At 40.1% G+C, this 15,694-nt stretch overlaps 2 protein-coding genes across 2 annotated transcripts in view; both read left to right on the forward strand.

Annotated features, from left to right (window-relative positions):
• Positions 1 to 6,501: 6,501 nt before the first annotated feature.
• On the forward strand, positions 6,502 to 12,504 carry vamp5 (vesicle-associated membrane protein 5). The gene is made up of 3 exons (XM_083978508.1): positions 6,502 to 6,650; positions 9,791 to 9,934; positions 11,623 to 12,504. Exons 1-3 carry the CDS (start codon positions 6,648 to 6,650, stop codon positions 11,764 to 11,766), a joined length of 291 nt encoding a protein of 96 aa, XP_083834634.1. The 5' UTR covers positions 6,502 to 6,647; the 3' UTR covers positions 11,767 to 12,504.
• Positions 12,505 to 14,687: 2,183 nt separating this feature from the next.
• Positions 14,688 to 15,694, forward strand: part of gcn1 (GCN1 activator of EIF2AK4) — a 35,424-nt gene continuing 34,417 nt past the window's right edge. The window contains exon 1 of the mRNA XM_083979319.1: positions 14,688 to 14,735. Coding sequence (XP_083835445.1) covers positions 14,718 to 14,735 — 18 coding nt within the window. The 5' untranslated portion in view covers positions 14,688 to 14,717. The remainder of the gene's footprint in view (positions 14,736 to 15,694) is intronic.

Here is a 15,694-nt window from a genome sequence, read left to right on the forward strand (position 1 = left end):
ATCATGATGATGTAATTTTGTCACAGGGCTTACAGGTGCATGGTGGAAGTGTCAAGTAAGTTTTAAGAGATGGAGCTAGAGAAATATGAACAGAGAGAGAGAGAGAGAAAATGAATAGTAAAATGAAGCTGTTGATGTTCCCAATTAAACTTTTTACAATGATTCCATTCATTGATTTATGCTGTAACATCCTATACTACAGTATTTTATGATAAAATGCAGTTTCTTCGAATAAAATACAACACCATACTGCTATATTGGGATGTACAACAATAAACACATTGTTATAAGATTCTGTACAATGTACTGTATATTTTATTATTATCATATAAAGCTATAGGCCTACTCATATATGCCATGAAAGTAGACTGACATCACTCCAAACTAGAAAAGAAGCCTCCCTTTCACTTTAAAATGCCATTCTGGTTTATTGAGCTTTACAATTTCCACATTCTATAAAAGAAACATGAAGAAAATACATTAATTATCTATAAGGCCAGATTTTAGTGTAGACCTTACTCCCATTATCTTAACACAAAGAGTTTTAGAAATGAATAATTAGCAAAACACATACAGTATGTCTTTGCAGATGGAAAATGTGAAATTGCAGCAGAACTCATCGCTCAATATCTGATCGACTCAATGATCATTGAATCAATATATCTATGTAGATCAATTTATTGCTACACACTTACTCTGAATGGCATGGTTCCTTCAATCACATCTTTAGTTTGCATTTGGTAGTTAAGTGTAAAGAGTCAGTCACAGGAGCAGGCTGATACAGTGGATAATGATTGAAAGACTATGTATGTATTCATAGTATGAGTAAAGGAGTGTTGACATAAGGTCAGACTCTGGCTGCATTCACATACAGTAGTTCACTTTCTCACAGTTATTATTTATGAGTAATTTCACCACTATTTCCACATGTTGCAAACTGTCGTGTCATAAGGAGGTGAATGGTTGCAAAGAGCATGAGTCCCCTCAGCAAAGAATACAGACACAAAATGAGACTATTTTTGTCTTCTAGGTTTTGTATCAATTAAAGAATTCCAACTAAAGGCAATGTGAAATTCAGCAGAAATTTTCTCTACTAGCCTACTGCATTTACAAGTAACCTGTTCTGCTTTTTCATTTCTCCATTGTGCTCTATTCTCACTCTTCTTACTGCTCAGATCCTGTTGCATCAGAAGGGAATCTACAATATGGGTGCAGAATCGTTCAAAGAGAACTGATATGATACAAATTACTTTATTAATCCACAAAGGGAAATTCATTTGTCTGGTAGCTCATATGATTTGCAGAAGAATTAAAAAGGCTGATGGCTGAACAAAGAATCTTCTTGAAGAAGAAGAAGCCGTGTTGGTCCATCATGGTGTTATGAAGTGGAGTTGTTCAGGATGGCCTCAGTGATTCCATCAGGATTGAAGTCTCCTAATGCAGCAGTTTTAACCAGAACAAAGAGATCACATCACATCACCCCAGTTCTTAAGACCTTACATTGGCTCCCAGTCAGCTACAGAATAGATTTTAAAGTTCTGCTACTGGTTTACAAATCACTGAATGGTTTAGGTCCAGAATACATGAATGACATGTTAGTAGAGTATAAACCCAGTAGAGCTCTGAGATCTACTGACTCAGGTCAAATAGTGGAGCTCAGAGTTCAGACCAGACATGGTGAAGCAGCATTTAGCTGTTATGCTGCTCACAAGTGGAACAAAATACCAGCAGAACTGAAATCAGCCCCAACTGTAAGCACTTTTAAATCCAGGTTAAAAACATCTCTCTTTTCACGTGCTTATAGCTGAGAACTTAAAACTTTATCTATTTTCTTTTATTTTACTTTTATTTGCTCTTGCTTTTAAATCTGTTTTTAGTGTTTTGTTTGTTTTTATTCTGTCTTATGCTTCTTCTTTTTTAATGTTTTGTCTTTATGTAAAGCACATTGAGTTGCCTTGGTATGAAATGTGCTATATAAATAAAGATGCCTTGCCTCGCCTTGCCTTGCCTTGCCTTGCCTTGCCTAATATCATTAAAACTGTCTCAGGATGTTTAGTCTGTATCCTAGCAGCGATCTCATGGAGAACTTCACATGGAATGTGGATTGGATGTGCACAAGTATTGTTTTTTTTGTGATCAACTTTTTATTTTCTTTTTTATACTGAAAAACTTAGAAAGGTACAAGTCAATAATACAACAATAAATCATAAGCCATGTATTCATATATACCCATATCTATAAACGTACTGTATAGATACATGAAAGTGAACAATAAAACTAAAATAATAATAAAAATAAAATAAAATAAAATAAAATAATAAAATAATAATAAATGACATGTGCATGTAATAAGGTCAAAGAAAAAATAACAAAATACATAAATAAAATGACTACCCCAAACACAAACCACCCACCCCCTGGATCCAGATTCCAATAGCGTGCACAAGTATTGTTATGATAAGAAAAGTGTCTTCACCAATTATCTCCGGCAGCCCGTCACTCTTGTTGGGCAGAGAGTTGACATTTTGACTGACAGCAGAAAGGACACACAGTACATCTCCACTATAAGCCTTCACCTTTGCACCAGCAGCACGGCAACCACGAAAACACCTCTTCGTCTCAGCTGGAACTGGGTGGCGTCCTCCAGACATGCTTCATTTTCAATGAAAGAAGCTCATCTCCTGAACAAACTCCTCTTCCCACAGAAGGATCCATCAGTAGTTGACAAAATGTGACAAAAAACAAGACAAAAATAAAGCAAAGGTTGAGTAAAAACTCAGAGCGAGCAGACTTTGCTGCTACCAGTTGAAGCGCATGTTCAGGCTTTTGAGAATTTAATGTAATTAGGCTCATGGGCCTCATATTGTACTACACGGATGTTTTCACGCAGCTTACCAATTTAGAAGTTTCACAAAACGCATGTGAGCGTGCTTGTTGAGGATGTAACACGTGAATTACCCTACTTCCGCTTTCTGATACGTCTTCACTTTCAAACCTTTATTGACCTCTTAGATCCTTCTTTTGTTTACTTCCTCTTTTTTCGGCCTTTGATGGGGGAAACTTGTTATGTCTCAGTCTCTCAATTATGTTTGGACCTTTTCCATAAAAGGTCGGCGGCGCTGATGAGGTCTGACTGAAGCTGTTTTGTTTGGCATATTAATTCACAGTGACTGAACTGAAGACGGATGGAAAGAATTTTAATTGCTCGTATGAGTGACGCAGTTGAGTTAGCCGACAATAGGGTTGTGTTGTCTGCCTGTCAGCTTCTTATGATAACTGTTAGATGGAACAACACACAGCAGCTCTTCTATTAAAGAGTGTGTGGAGTTTTCAATGCAGAACAGTTGGTTGTAGCAGCTTATGACCAACCGTCCACCTACAGAAACTCACAGAGACGCTTTGGTCACCATGTGACCCAACGCACGTCACAACTGTGGCTTATATGTGTAACTATCCCAAAGGGCGGCAGCACAAGGGCCCCACTGTTTCAATCTCAGTGAAAAATAACTGGAGTTACAAAGGAAATAACAAAGGATATTATACAATTATAAAAACAATATCTCAAAAATTGTATGACAGGAAATAGGAAAGTGCCATAAAAGGTAGAAAGGTCAATATGGGTTTATCATTGAGGCACACTGGGTCCTTTTGGGGATATTATATGAACATTACACATATTTCTCACAAGGGTGGACCAGCTGTCACTTTCTTGAAACCTGTTTAGTACTGAAAGCAGTCAACACCCTTCGGTGGCCGCACAGCACACAATGTTCTACAGAGAGCTGGTGACAGACATATCATGAAGCGCACAGAGAGGAGGGGTCGGCTACTGCTGCCGGACTCTCACTCAACAGCCAACGGACAAGGGCAAGACATGAGTATCTATCTGCTGGGCATGTTACAGTTTCCCCATTGCATGACAGAGATAAGGAAAACACAGTGTGGACTAAGAGTGCTGCATTCAGGTGCCCCTGGTAATTTCCAAATAAATTCAGTCAGTAAAAAAAAATGGAAACGTGTGTAAGGTAAATTCATATTAACATGAGAGCATATAATGATTAGATGCTCTCAGTGCTCATGCTTTCCAGGTGACAACAAGCAACATGAGAAATTACATGGTGCTTTTTACCCATTGAGTCCAATAAAAGCTAATTGTATGAGCATCACAATGACTTATTCAATAGCTACAGTAATCTACCCTGTCATATACAGTAGGCTCTCATCTATTATCCATGATTGTTACATTGCTGACGTCACATTAATTAAAGGGATAGTTCAACATTTTGGCAAATTGGCCCATTGCCATAATTGCTATAGTCATAGCAGTAGGTTCGTTACCTTTAATTGTAGGTGTAAGCTATTTTTAGTACAGCGGAGCGCAGCAGCAGGCTGCTCAGAGCTACGCTATGGAGGCTAAGGGAATTTCTTGGTTTCCCTCATCAAACTCATCAAATACAAAATCCCAAAACTCCACAGCGCTTTTGTAGACAAGTTGTGAGCTGCACAACCACCACGCTATGAGATAATGACGGAACGATACGAAACGGAGCCGTTTTCGAGGTAAATTCATACAAAACCGCTGATGCGCGTTGCGTTCAGGGACAGTTTTTCAGCAAGCAGTCTCCGTATTTACCCTGTATTTACCTCGAAAACGGCTCCGTTTCGTATCGTTCCGTCATTATCTCATAGCGTGGTGGTTGTGCAGGTCACAACTTGTCTACAAACGCGCTGTGGAGTTTTGGGATGTTGAATTTGATGAGTTTAATGAGGGAAACCAAGAAATTCCATTAGCCTCCATAGCGTAGCTCTGAGCAGCCAGCTGCTGCGCTCCGCTGTACTAAAAATAGCTTACACCTACAATTAAAGGTAATGAACCTACTGCTATGACTATAGCGATTATGGCAATGGGCCAATTTGCCAAAATGTTGAACTATCCCTTTAAGAGGTGTTTTGTGAGTCTGATGTGGTTCATTGGAGTAGTGTGAGCCCCTTAGGAAAACCCCAGGGTGGGGCGTAACAGACTGCATTGGTTGGTAGCCAATAGTGAAGATAAAACCTTGTCAGTTCTTGTAATAACCATTGTTTACCCCATAGTTTGGCCTACATTTTTGTTAGGTCTGTCCAGACTTGTTCAGACATCAGTGGCAGAGGAGGTTTTCAGCTCCAGAAACAGTGGTAAAAAAAAAAAAAATTAAATCTTGTAGGACAAGAAAATATGTCTTGAGCCAGGTTATAGCAGCATTTGCTTATTTCCACCTGTTCCCTGGGCAGGTACAGTATGAGCAGATAAAAAGATAACAATATTAAAATTGCTGACAATGAAATTAAATGATGACCATAGTATTTAAAAATGGACAAAAACAAACTGACAAAACAGGGAACAGGGGCACCAAGTCAACAGCACATAGCCATACTAAGTCTCCCACAAAGATACTCTATATACCGTCTTTGCTCAAACACAAACACACACATAGCTACTGTAGGTTACAGTCCAATCATCCCCATTCTCACCCTCCTCTATAGGCTACCAACCAATCTCAGCATGTGTGTGCAAGCTTGCTTACTCATTCACTATTTTACTTGGGAAAACAATGTCAATGTCAATTTTATATAGGCTACCACACCATAAAGTATACCTGCAGCTGTCCCAGCCAAAGCTCTCTCTGATCCTGTCACCTCACTAACATCACTAACACCGTCTGTTACTGTGGTTGTTTTGTTACTGTCTCATCTATGGTTGTCTAGTATCACTGTTTTTACGTTTAGTGTCTCTGTCCTTACATAATGTCACTGTACGTCAAACTAACTGTCATTTTATGGTATGTCATTGCATTATGTTGGCTTATTGTCTTTCTTCTTTTGTGTCACTGTTGTTGAATGTGCTTTTATTGTCTATATTTTAATGTTATACTCCCCCTCTCCCTTGCCCTTAGGAGGTCTTTCACCTCCTACCAGGCCATTGCCTTAATAAGAATGTATTCTTAGCAATTCTTGCCTGGTAAAATAAAGGTTTACTACTACTAGCTACTACTACCACATTTCATATGAGGAGCATGAACTCAATGTGCTAAAAAAAAAAAAAAAAAAAAGTTAAATTAACCCTTTATATCCTGTATGTGTAGTGTTATTTTGTTTCACATTTCATAAGCTTAAAGTGTCATAGAGATGAAAATGCATCAACTGCATTATAGTTGAAAAGGTCCATAAATTAAAGAAGGCTAGAGTTATTAGGCTATGTTAATATCATCATGGGACCCGGGAAGTCCGCACTGTATCGATTCACCGGCATTAGTCTGCATGAATGTGACATTAGTCACGTTATGCGCTTTCTCTCTCTCGTAATTGTAAATTTTCCGGGAATTCCGTGAACGCGCTTTGTGTAAACCAGAGAGAAGTGCACGCGGCACGGATGAAGTGATAGAGAAACGGACGAATTGCCAGAGAGAGAGAGAGAGAGAGAGAGAGAGAGAGAGAGAGAGAGAGAGAGAGAGAGAGAGAGAGAGGGCTGTAAAAGCAGCAGAGCTGGTATGCTGCGCTTCCTGTTGCTAAAGTTGACTGGAGTCGCACTTTAAATGCTCTGGATCCGGTGACAGCTTCGACACAAACACTCACACACACACACACACACAGCAAGATCCACGGCCGACATGGTGAGTCTGCTTCTTCTAGTCTCATACGAGCTGGATAAGTTGTGTATAGTGCACAGAAGAGTGTGAGAAGAGACAGAAAAGGAGAGACGGAGTAGTAATGACTCTTATCTGAGGGCAAAGTCCTCTAAAGGCAACGTTATGCAGGGAAGTAGGGCACGAGAGCTGCGGCCAACTGGTTGTGTCGTCTGTTTTGAATGCAGATGAAGTGAAAGTGAACAAGTGAGATTTCTGTATATGTGTTTAACCTACTTGACAGGACGAAATGACCAGAAATCTGTTATGTTTTTGTTTTTTGATGATGTGTTTTGTCTGGTAAAGTTTCCTCAAATCCCATGAGATCTAAGTGCAAGAGGACTGGCTGTGAAGTGATGGATGACACTGATGTAAATGAAACTGAAAACATTTTCAATTCTAGCTCCTCTCTTGTGTTTGATACTAGCTTCTCACAGTTTATAAGATGAGACATTAAGAATGAGTGCATCCCATCATCATCAGCCTCTGTGCATGCTCTCTTCTTTGCTTTGAATGAAACCTGTTGCTGCTGAATTACTACCAGGTAACAAACAGCACGTGTTATCTGATGTGGAGATCTGATGGAGTAGTAGACCTCACTCCACTGTAATGAACGTGCTATCATACCAGTAGGTGTGGTTTCCCTGGATAATGCCAGGTACATTAATGCAGGCAGGATGGAGGGAGTGAGGGAGGGAAGGAAGGAAGGAAGGAGGGGATCTGGATGGGGCAGCGGTGTTAAGACATAGCCGGTTGAATTTTAAACACAGACTATTGTTCAGCTGCTATTTGGTATGCCCAGAATGACATAACTGGGCTTTCAGGGGTATCCACAGAGCAGTTTTTTTTTTTTGACCATTCGTCCATAGTAAGCAGGTTGAGTCTTTTCAGCCTGCTTCATGAACCCACTGTGAAGTCCTACAGGATGTTGGTTATGAAAGTCTCTACAGGAAATGACAGTGAATTATAAACCATATCAAGATGCTGTGCTAAGTTTGACTCAATGTGCCTGTCTCCTGGTCCCTGATAACTTGTGAGACGCAGGCGTTGTGCCACCTCCCAGAGGGCAAAGAGAGAAGGAGCAACCGGCCAAGATGTTAATTACGCTGAGGTCAAAGTACACTATAAATGTCCTCCATTATGGTTCTTATCAGTGTGTAGTTACTGTGTTGTTGTTCTGGCCCGTGTGTGTGTGTGCTTCTTTGTCCTCACAGCACACATAGACGTTATTGTTAACAGCTGCAAGAATGTTAACTTCATGATGTGGGAAAACCTGTCCGTCTTCATTGTACCATCATGGTGTCATGTTTCATTACTATTTTGTTGTTCCGTCGTATCACTTGCCTTTATAAAATGATGCACCAAAGCAAAACATGACAGCAATGTGGCTTGCTGTGAAATTCACTGCAAGTTTGATCCATAACAGACAGACATAGAAGTAACTGTATCATTTCAGATTTGCTGACTATTTAAAAAAAAATTGAACAAAAACATATAGGAAATAAGAGATACAATGATATAATTTGAAAAAGGTTCTAATAACTTACAGTACTACAGTATGCAGCAACTATAAAACTGAACAAATAGCACTTAAAGGGATAGTTCAACATTTTGGCAAATTGGCTCATTGCCATAATCCCTATAGTTTTAGGAGTAGGTTCGTTACCTTTAATTGTCGGTGCAAGCTATTTTTAAAACGGTGGGGCAGAGCCGCAAGCTTTTCAGAGCTACGCTAGGCTAATGGGATTTCTTGGTTTCCCTCATCAAACTCATCAAATACACAATCCAACAACTCTAAAACGCTCTGGTGGACAAGTTGTGACCTGCACATTCACCACGCTATGAGATAATAACAGAACGTTACAAGACAGAGTTGTTTTTGAGGTAAATTCATGCAAAACTGCTGATGCGCGTTCCCGTCGGGGGCAGTTTTTTGGCAAGCAGTCTATGCATTTAATAACGTTCCGTTATTATCTCATAGCGTGGTGAATGTGCAGGTCACAACTTGTCCACAAGAGCGTTTTGGAGTTGTTCAATTGTGTATTTGATGAGTTTGATGAGGGAAACCAATTAACCTCCGTAGTGTAGCTCTGAGCAGCTTGCGTCTCTGCTCCGCCGTTCTTAAAATAGCTTGCACCGACAATTAAAGGTAACGAACCTCTCTTAAAACTATAGGGATTATGGCAATGTTGAACTATCCCTTTAAACCTCCAGCACTGCTACTCATCACTTGGTCACTTACTAAGACAGACAGATTTTGAAAATCAAAACCTGAGATATCCGGTCCATATTGGTCCAAATATACTCCAAAAATACTGAATCCTACATTACCCATAATGCAACCAGCAGCCTCTTTTAATAAAACTGTCACAGATTAAATATTCCTGGCTGCTCTAAATTGCACAATCCCAGTGTGCAATGGAGACCTGCTGTCGAAAGTGTCTCATTACCAATAGCAAGCAGAGATAACCTGATTACATCACCAGGGGTTGTTTTCTCACACAAAACTCCTTCCAGAGACACAGAAGAATAAACAACTACTCCGTTGGCTGAGGAGTGCTCCCTCATGATGAGTAAACACACAGTTCCACATTAAATTTGGTTAAAATAAATTAATATTCAAGCATCAAATCATGGCTTTGCATTGAAAAGTCATAGGCTGTTAGCCTTTTTGTCACTTTCATTAGCCCTCTGCTGTTTTTAAGACAGACAGACCTCTTCTTTCTGCATTTTAGGCCTTATTGTGGGATTGTCATCATGACTGAAACAGCTTAAAAACCCAAGACATGTGAAATATGACAGATTGAAATGTATTGAATCACTCAGATTTAAGTGGTGAATGCACATTTTTATGTATTTCTAGACTGAACTCTCTCAGTCTTCGTCTTTCGTGGTGGCAGTGGCTGGTCATGCTAACTGCCCTTGTTAACTAACTTCCTCTGTTTATCCCATAACATGAAATGCATCACGTCCTGTGTGCCTCGGGATTTTCTCTCAAGAAACACACTGGGTGTTTACCATTATATGTCTGTCTGTCATTAAAGTATAGTCCACACAATGAGAGGACATAAACCTAGATAAGAGAAGCCGCATTAATCTCACTCTATAACCATGTGTTTGTTGCACAGGAGAACGGGAAGAGCCGCCTACAGCAGACTCAGGAGGCAGCGGATGAGGTGAAGGACATCATGCTGGACAACCTGAACAAGGCTGAAGAAAGAACTGGCAAACTGGGAGAACTGGAGGACAGGGCTGACAGACTGCTGGATAAGGTATGCAGGGAGGGTTCATGGGAATTGGAACGTCTCTGGTGGAAGTCTCTGTGTTGCATAAGGTGAATTACTGGAGCGAATGGCACAAACGCTCCATTTCCACAGGCGTCTAGGGATTGAAACTAGGAAATGTCATATTGATGTCTATAAATACACATTAGGTGGAGCTGGAGAGGAAAACAAATGTACAATTTACATCCTGATTGTGTTTTATGGTGCTATTTTTAGAAAGGTATTTCCTATTGTTTCCTAAGATGAATGAAGTGAGCTGGTCTCCTTGGGTATGAGTTAGTCCAGGACATGCCACGAGATGAATGTCCGCCCAGGGGTCGAAAACCGGGTCACATCATTCCCACATTGCCCCGCTGGCCTGTGTCGCCTCCCCCTGCGGAGCAGTTCTCCAAAACAACACATTTAAGTTCAAGAGGCGCTTGGATAGACTTTCACATAACTTGGGTCAGCAACAGGCAAACAAGGCACTCTTATTCAGAGGTTTTAATGGATTGGAAAATAGAAACATGGACGCTGATGACACTAAAAGCTTTACCAATCAAACATTTTATGTCATTAACAATTTATCAAATAACAACATGGGTTGTGAAAGAGTTTGCTTACGTTGGTAAACCCACAGAGAATTGTGAACAGACCGCAGCATCTTTCAGGTCATGGTTTTCCACCAGCAGCTGGTTACATCATGATAAACCCATTACTGTATCTGCTACCTACTGCACCATATGTCAGACAGGAAACTTATATTGGCCAGGTAACCATCATGACTCATGACTTTTACAGGCACTTTTCCTACGTACAAATGGAATTTTTTAATATCGAGATAAATAATCATGTGTCATCCCAAACCGATAGCCTTTGTTGTGGTGCATTCTTTGTGGTGTTATGGTTCTGGAATGTATTGTCCTTCCTCCCTTCTCCTCTCTTCTCATCTTATACACCTACCTGCCCATGGGACAGGAGATGAAACATTTTTCTTTTAAAATGTTCATTAATATGTTTTGTCCCATTTCTAAATAAATAAACTTGTAAACTTGTGTGAGCTGGCCGCTTGTTCTATTCACAACTGTCTCTGCTAGCAGTAGTGGGTTTTAAGATGTGTCTGCTGCAGGTGAAACTGAACCAGAAGTCACTAAAATACTCCACACACTTGAGAATAAAGGAACTGCAGAAGTTGGTTGTAATATTTCAGCCCGTTCCACATCATGTCATTCAATCTGTTGCTGATGTAAAACTATTTATCAGTGCAACTTCAAGTTAACCACGGGGTCAAATGTTCTCCAACCTCTTTGTGCACTAGACACCAAATTTACAGCTGCTCTTCTAGTTTATTATTTCTGCGTCCTGAAGCGGTTATGCAACAGAAACAGTCATCTGGCTCTTTTTTTTTAACACATTCTTAGAGAACTCAAAATAGTGTGACAAGGCGGGCCGAAGGGTCAATGTGAAACTGATGTGACTTCCTTGTTGATCAGAGTTGTTATATTTATCTGTGGTTAAAGTAGTTTATTGCTCAAAGGCAACAAAAAAAAGAACAAAAAGGAAACTGGTATGGATGTAAAAAAAAAAAAAAAAAAAAGGATAGATATTGGCATATCTTCAAAATGGTCAGACCTGTAAAAGATGGTTATTTATGCAACAATGTAATGTAACATCTTCATGTTGTCTTCTTTCTGCAGAGTAAACATTTTGAAAAGAAAACCCACCAGGTGAAGCAGAAGAAAAGATGGGAGAACAAGAAGATGAAATTTGTGTTTATCGGCGTGGGAGTGGTGGCAGCACTCATCATTGTTGGACTTATAATCTATGCCAGCGTTGGATAATAAAAGGACACTAGCTCCTTTGCTGATGAAAAGAATAGAAGATATTGGGACTGAGAGATGTGAAGTGGACGCAGATGAAATGTCTAGGAAGAGAGGAGTCCAAACTCTGGGACTCTGGCATCTTGACTGGACTGCTCATTCTGTGATATTTATGGGAGAATTGCATTAGTGTCTTCAATCGATATGGTACCGTTGATTGCTCAGCTGCTTCGTCTCTTTTAAAAAAAAACTTTTTAAGCCATGCCTCTGTCTGGCCCACATTGGAAGGACACAATAGTTCACGCATGAGGTTAAAGCCTTCATGGTCCACTGAAGGGAGTAGAACAGGTTCCACTACCCTCACTGAAAACTCACATCATTAAGGTTTATTCAAATTAGGTCTGAATAAAAGTGCTCTGGAAACTGCCACTTTTTTTTAAAACTAGCACAACTATGAATTACTAATATTTTAACCAGGTGTCATTAGGATGCCTCTGCTGTAATATGTTCTTGTACATAGGCCTACTGGTTCACATTCTGGGATGAGAGGTTGCAGAACCAAAGACAGACTCTGGTTCACCTACGAGTCAGTCAGTGATGTGGGGATAGAGAACACAGAGCAGATGCCCCATTCGGTAAATATGTACAAAGTTAAATGGAAAAGAATAAACTGATGAATTGTAACATGAAATTTCTGCTGTTAAAAATGAAATGTTCTCAGAGTTGCCTACGTCATTAAAATATTTTCTTGATCTTTGAGTGGCTGACTTATCTGAGATTTGTTGCTGGTTTTTTTGTATAGGCTCTGATCTGTAGATTCAAACGTGGTCAATAGAAAACAGGTTGATGTATTTAACTGCTTTGATGACCAGTCTAAGATGAAATCTAACACACCGTGCACAAACTTTGTGTTAATCCAAACAAATTCTCAAACCATCCAGAGAAGAAATCATTAAAAGAATATTTTTTGCTGATAGCTAGTAAATTACAATTCTGACTGGCTTTCCCTCTGCAGTTTTAGTAAAGAGTACCAGAGCGACCCCTGGTGGTCAATGTGTTAACTTCAGATGAATAAGCAAAAAAACAGTAAAAAAAAAAAAAAAAAGTTCTGTCTATCAGCAATGTGTTGTATTGTGTTTGAATAGCTTACACATATTCAGCCATTTAACCAGATTACCTTGTTATTTAACCACAGACACATTATTTACTAAAATACTTAATTAACTTAAAGCAGAAGTAAGTGATATATTTGTGTTAATATAAGTCTTAAATAGTTATATCTTCCGACAGCAGACTTTCACAGGTAAAACAGGTCGGAAAAACACGAGTGGGTTGCCTGGAACGCTACAAAGTCGTAAGTTGTGACTTGAAGCTGTAATTTACGGTTTCAAAAGCCTGCCTGGAACGCAGCATTAGCCAAAACGACCGGATCGCTTACTTCTGCTTTAAATACATGCACTGGTAAATGTGGTGCAGGTGCTTTAATAGCCACTGTTTCCTTAACCAGATCTGTCAGTCTGTTGGCAGATCTAATCATTTGAATTCCTTCAGGTGATTCAAACCAGTTTAGAAAATAGTACAGCAGTTGCAAACATTTCATAAAGCAGTTTTTGTAAATGCAGGAGTGGAAGCACTCAGGGTTGGTAATGTGTCACCTTCACACCGTACCCAAAAACAAATAAACTGAATGCATTTACTCGTCTAGCTACCTGAGAGCCTTACAACTTTTCCTATGAAATTGATGCAAGTTGCTGAATCTCAGGATAGTTGTGGAAATATGGTCTGGATGCATTTGCTTGTAGAGACTTGAGGCATCTTGTAGCCTGTCATAATTAGATAAAATTAACTATTTGGACTTTTATGACAAATGCGAATCAATCATGGTCAGAGCTGTCTCATTTCAACTGTTCTAGTTTAGCATGTCGATCCACGGTTGAGCTCTAGAGGGAGACAGATGCTGTTTGACTGTTTTCATGTGTGGTCAGTGTATCTGATTGACTGGAGCTGAGTCAGACATGCTAGGACATTCACTGGCATATTACTGTATTGCTACAATTAGCCTATATGATATGGTGCAGTAGATGTACATGTTAATTAATTAATTACTACAATAGGTACATCCTCCACTGGTGATGCACAAAGCAGTGTATTCAGTAGGCTATCCTGAATCACTCGAAGAAATTCATCCAAAAGATTTGTTCACCATACACTGAAACACTGAACCCCCATAGTGGCCCCTGGGAGCCAAAACGCACGTTACAGTGCCCTCTTGGAAGCCAAAATGCGCTACAGTGCCCTCATGGCAGCCAAAACGTGTGCTAAAGTGCCCTCTAGGAACCAAAACGCATGCTAAAGTGCCCTAGTTCTTCAGTGGCGAGGACAGCGATATGTGCCCTTTTTTTTCTTTTCGCCCCTGCCCCTCAAAAAGTCTGTGCACGCCACTGCACTGAACATAAGCTATTTGCATTGAAAGGATATGATACAGACACGAGCCACTGCAGCAGCTTTATGCGTCTTATAGACCAGCGGCCTAAAACTGATTATCTTGTGCTTTAACCTCCATATCGGCATTGGAAAATACTGAGTGAACCATTTGCTCGACTTCAGATCTCAACTAAGAAATCAATAATACATTTAAGTAAATGACTATTTTTTGTGAATAAATTAATTGTGACACTGACTTCGACAGCTGTTTGTTCATGTTTTAGTCAGTGTAATGTCTTTCATTTTATTCAAAAACCACAAGAGATGATCTGTATTTTTTCTTTAGGCCTATGGGATAAACGAGGTAGGCATATTTTAATAACTGCTTATATACACACATGTGGCTGATGTTATAGTTTGTGACGATAATGCTGCTGTTGTTTGAGTAAGAAAAAAACAAAATAAAACAAAACAAAGAAAAAAGAGATTACGTAGCTGTTTTGACCTGGAAGTGACGTCAACAAGTCCTTCCTGCACCAACCGGCAAGATGGCAGCGGACACGCAGGTTTGTGTGGCTTTTTTTTAATAGTACACTATTCGCTTACTGAATGATAATCAAGCATCTGGGAAACCAAATTCGATGTATCATGGGTGTCGCTTTAAAAACAGCCCGGTGTGTTTCGGTGTTCAGCGAAAACTCGGGCAAACTTTAGCGGCAGCTAGCTAGCAGGCTGTTAGCTCAGTGCTACGTAGCCTCAGTGTGGCTGGATGAGACCGAGCTGCTGCTGCTGCTGCTGCTGCTGCAACGACACCAGCTCAGTGTGTGTGAGCGGAGGCAGGCAGAGGCTGAGGCTGAGGACCGAGCCGCTTTCGGGGGCCTCAACTCACTGTCATTATCTCCTCTGGCTCTGGGTATAAATTAGCCATGTTAACAAAGACAGACATCTCGTTAGGTGATGGGGTAACTAAGCTACGCCCTCCCCGGTGAGCCGTTAAACAGGCAGCAGCTACACAACGCAGCCTGGTAGACGCCGACCCTCCGGCTGTAACGTTACTGTCTGCGCTGTGGACTACTTTGACGACCACCAGTTGATATGAGAGGGCCTTTCATGCGTACTGATATGTACTTGTGTTTTTTCAATACCTAAGTGTTATTACGTAGGCAGTTAGATGCGCTAAAAGCTCTCAGAGACAAGCATTTCTCCTTTTCTCTTTTATTTATTTATTTCTATCCCTTATTAGTTCCGTCTGCCCCACCCACAACAATTTCAGACAAAGTCTTACACCAACACATTAATATTTAACACTGACAGGAATTTTAGTCCTTGCGTGGGTTTAGATTTCAAAGTTCAAAATCTAAAATTTACAACTTGTTAAAATAGAGGCTGAAATCTTCTACTTAAACTCCTTTCTGCAAATTATCAGATGTCAGAGAGCTTGTGCTGATGTATTGTCTGATGATAGTTGTATCAGTATTGGAGAGCAGTCAAACACCAAGATGGTACTTGTCAGGGTACTAAACGT

Source organism: Trachurus trachurus (assembly GCF_905171665.1).
Source record: "Trachurus trachurus genome assembly, chromosome: 9".
NCBI classification, from domain to species: Eukaryota; Metazoa; Chordata; class Actinopteri; order Carangiformes; family Carangidae; genus Trachurus; species Trachurus trachurus.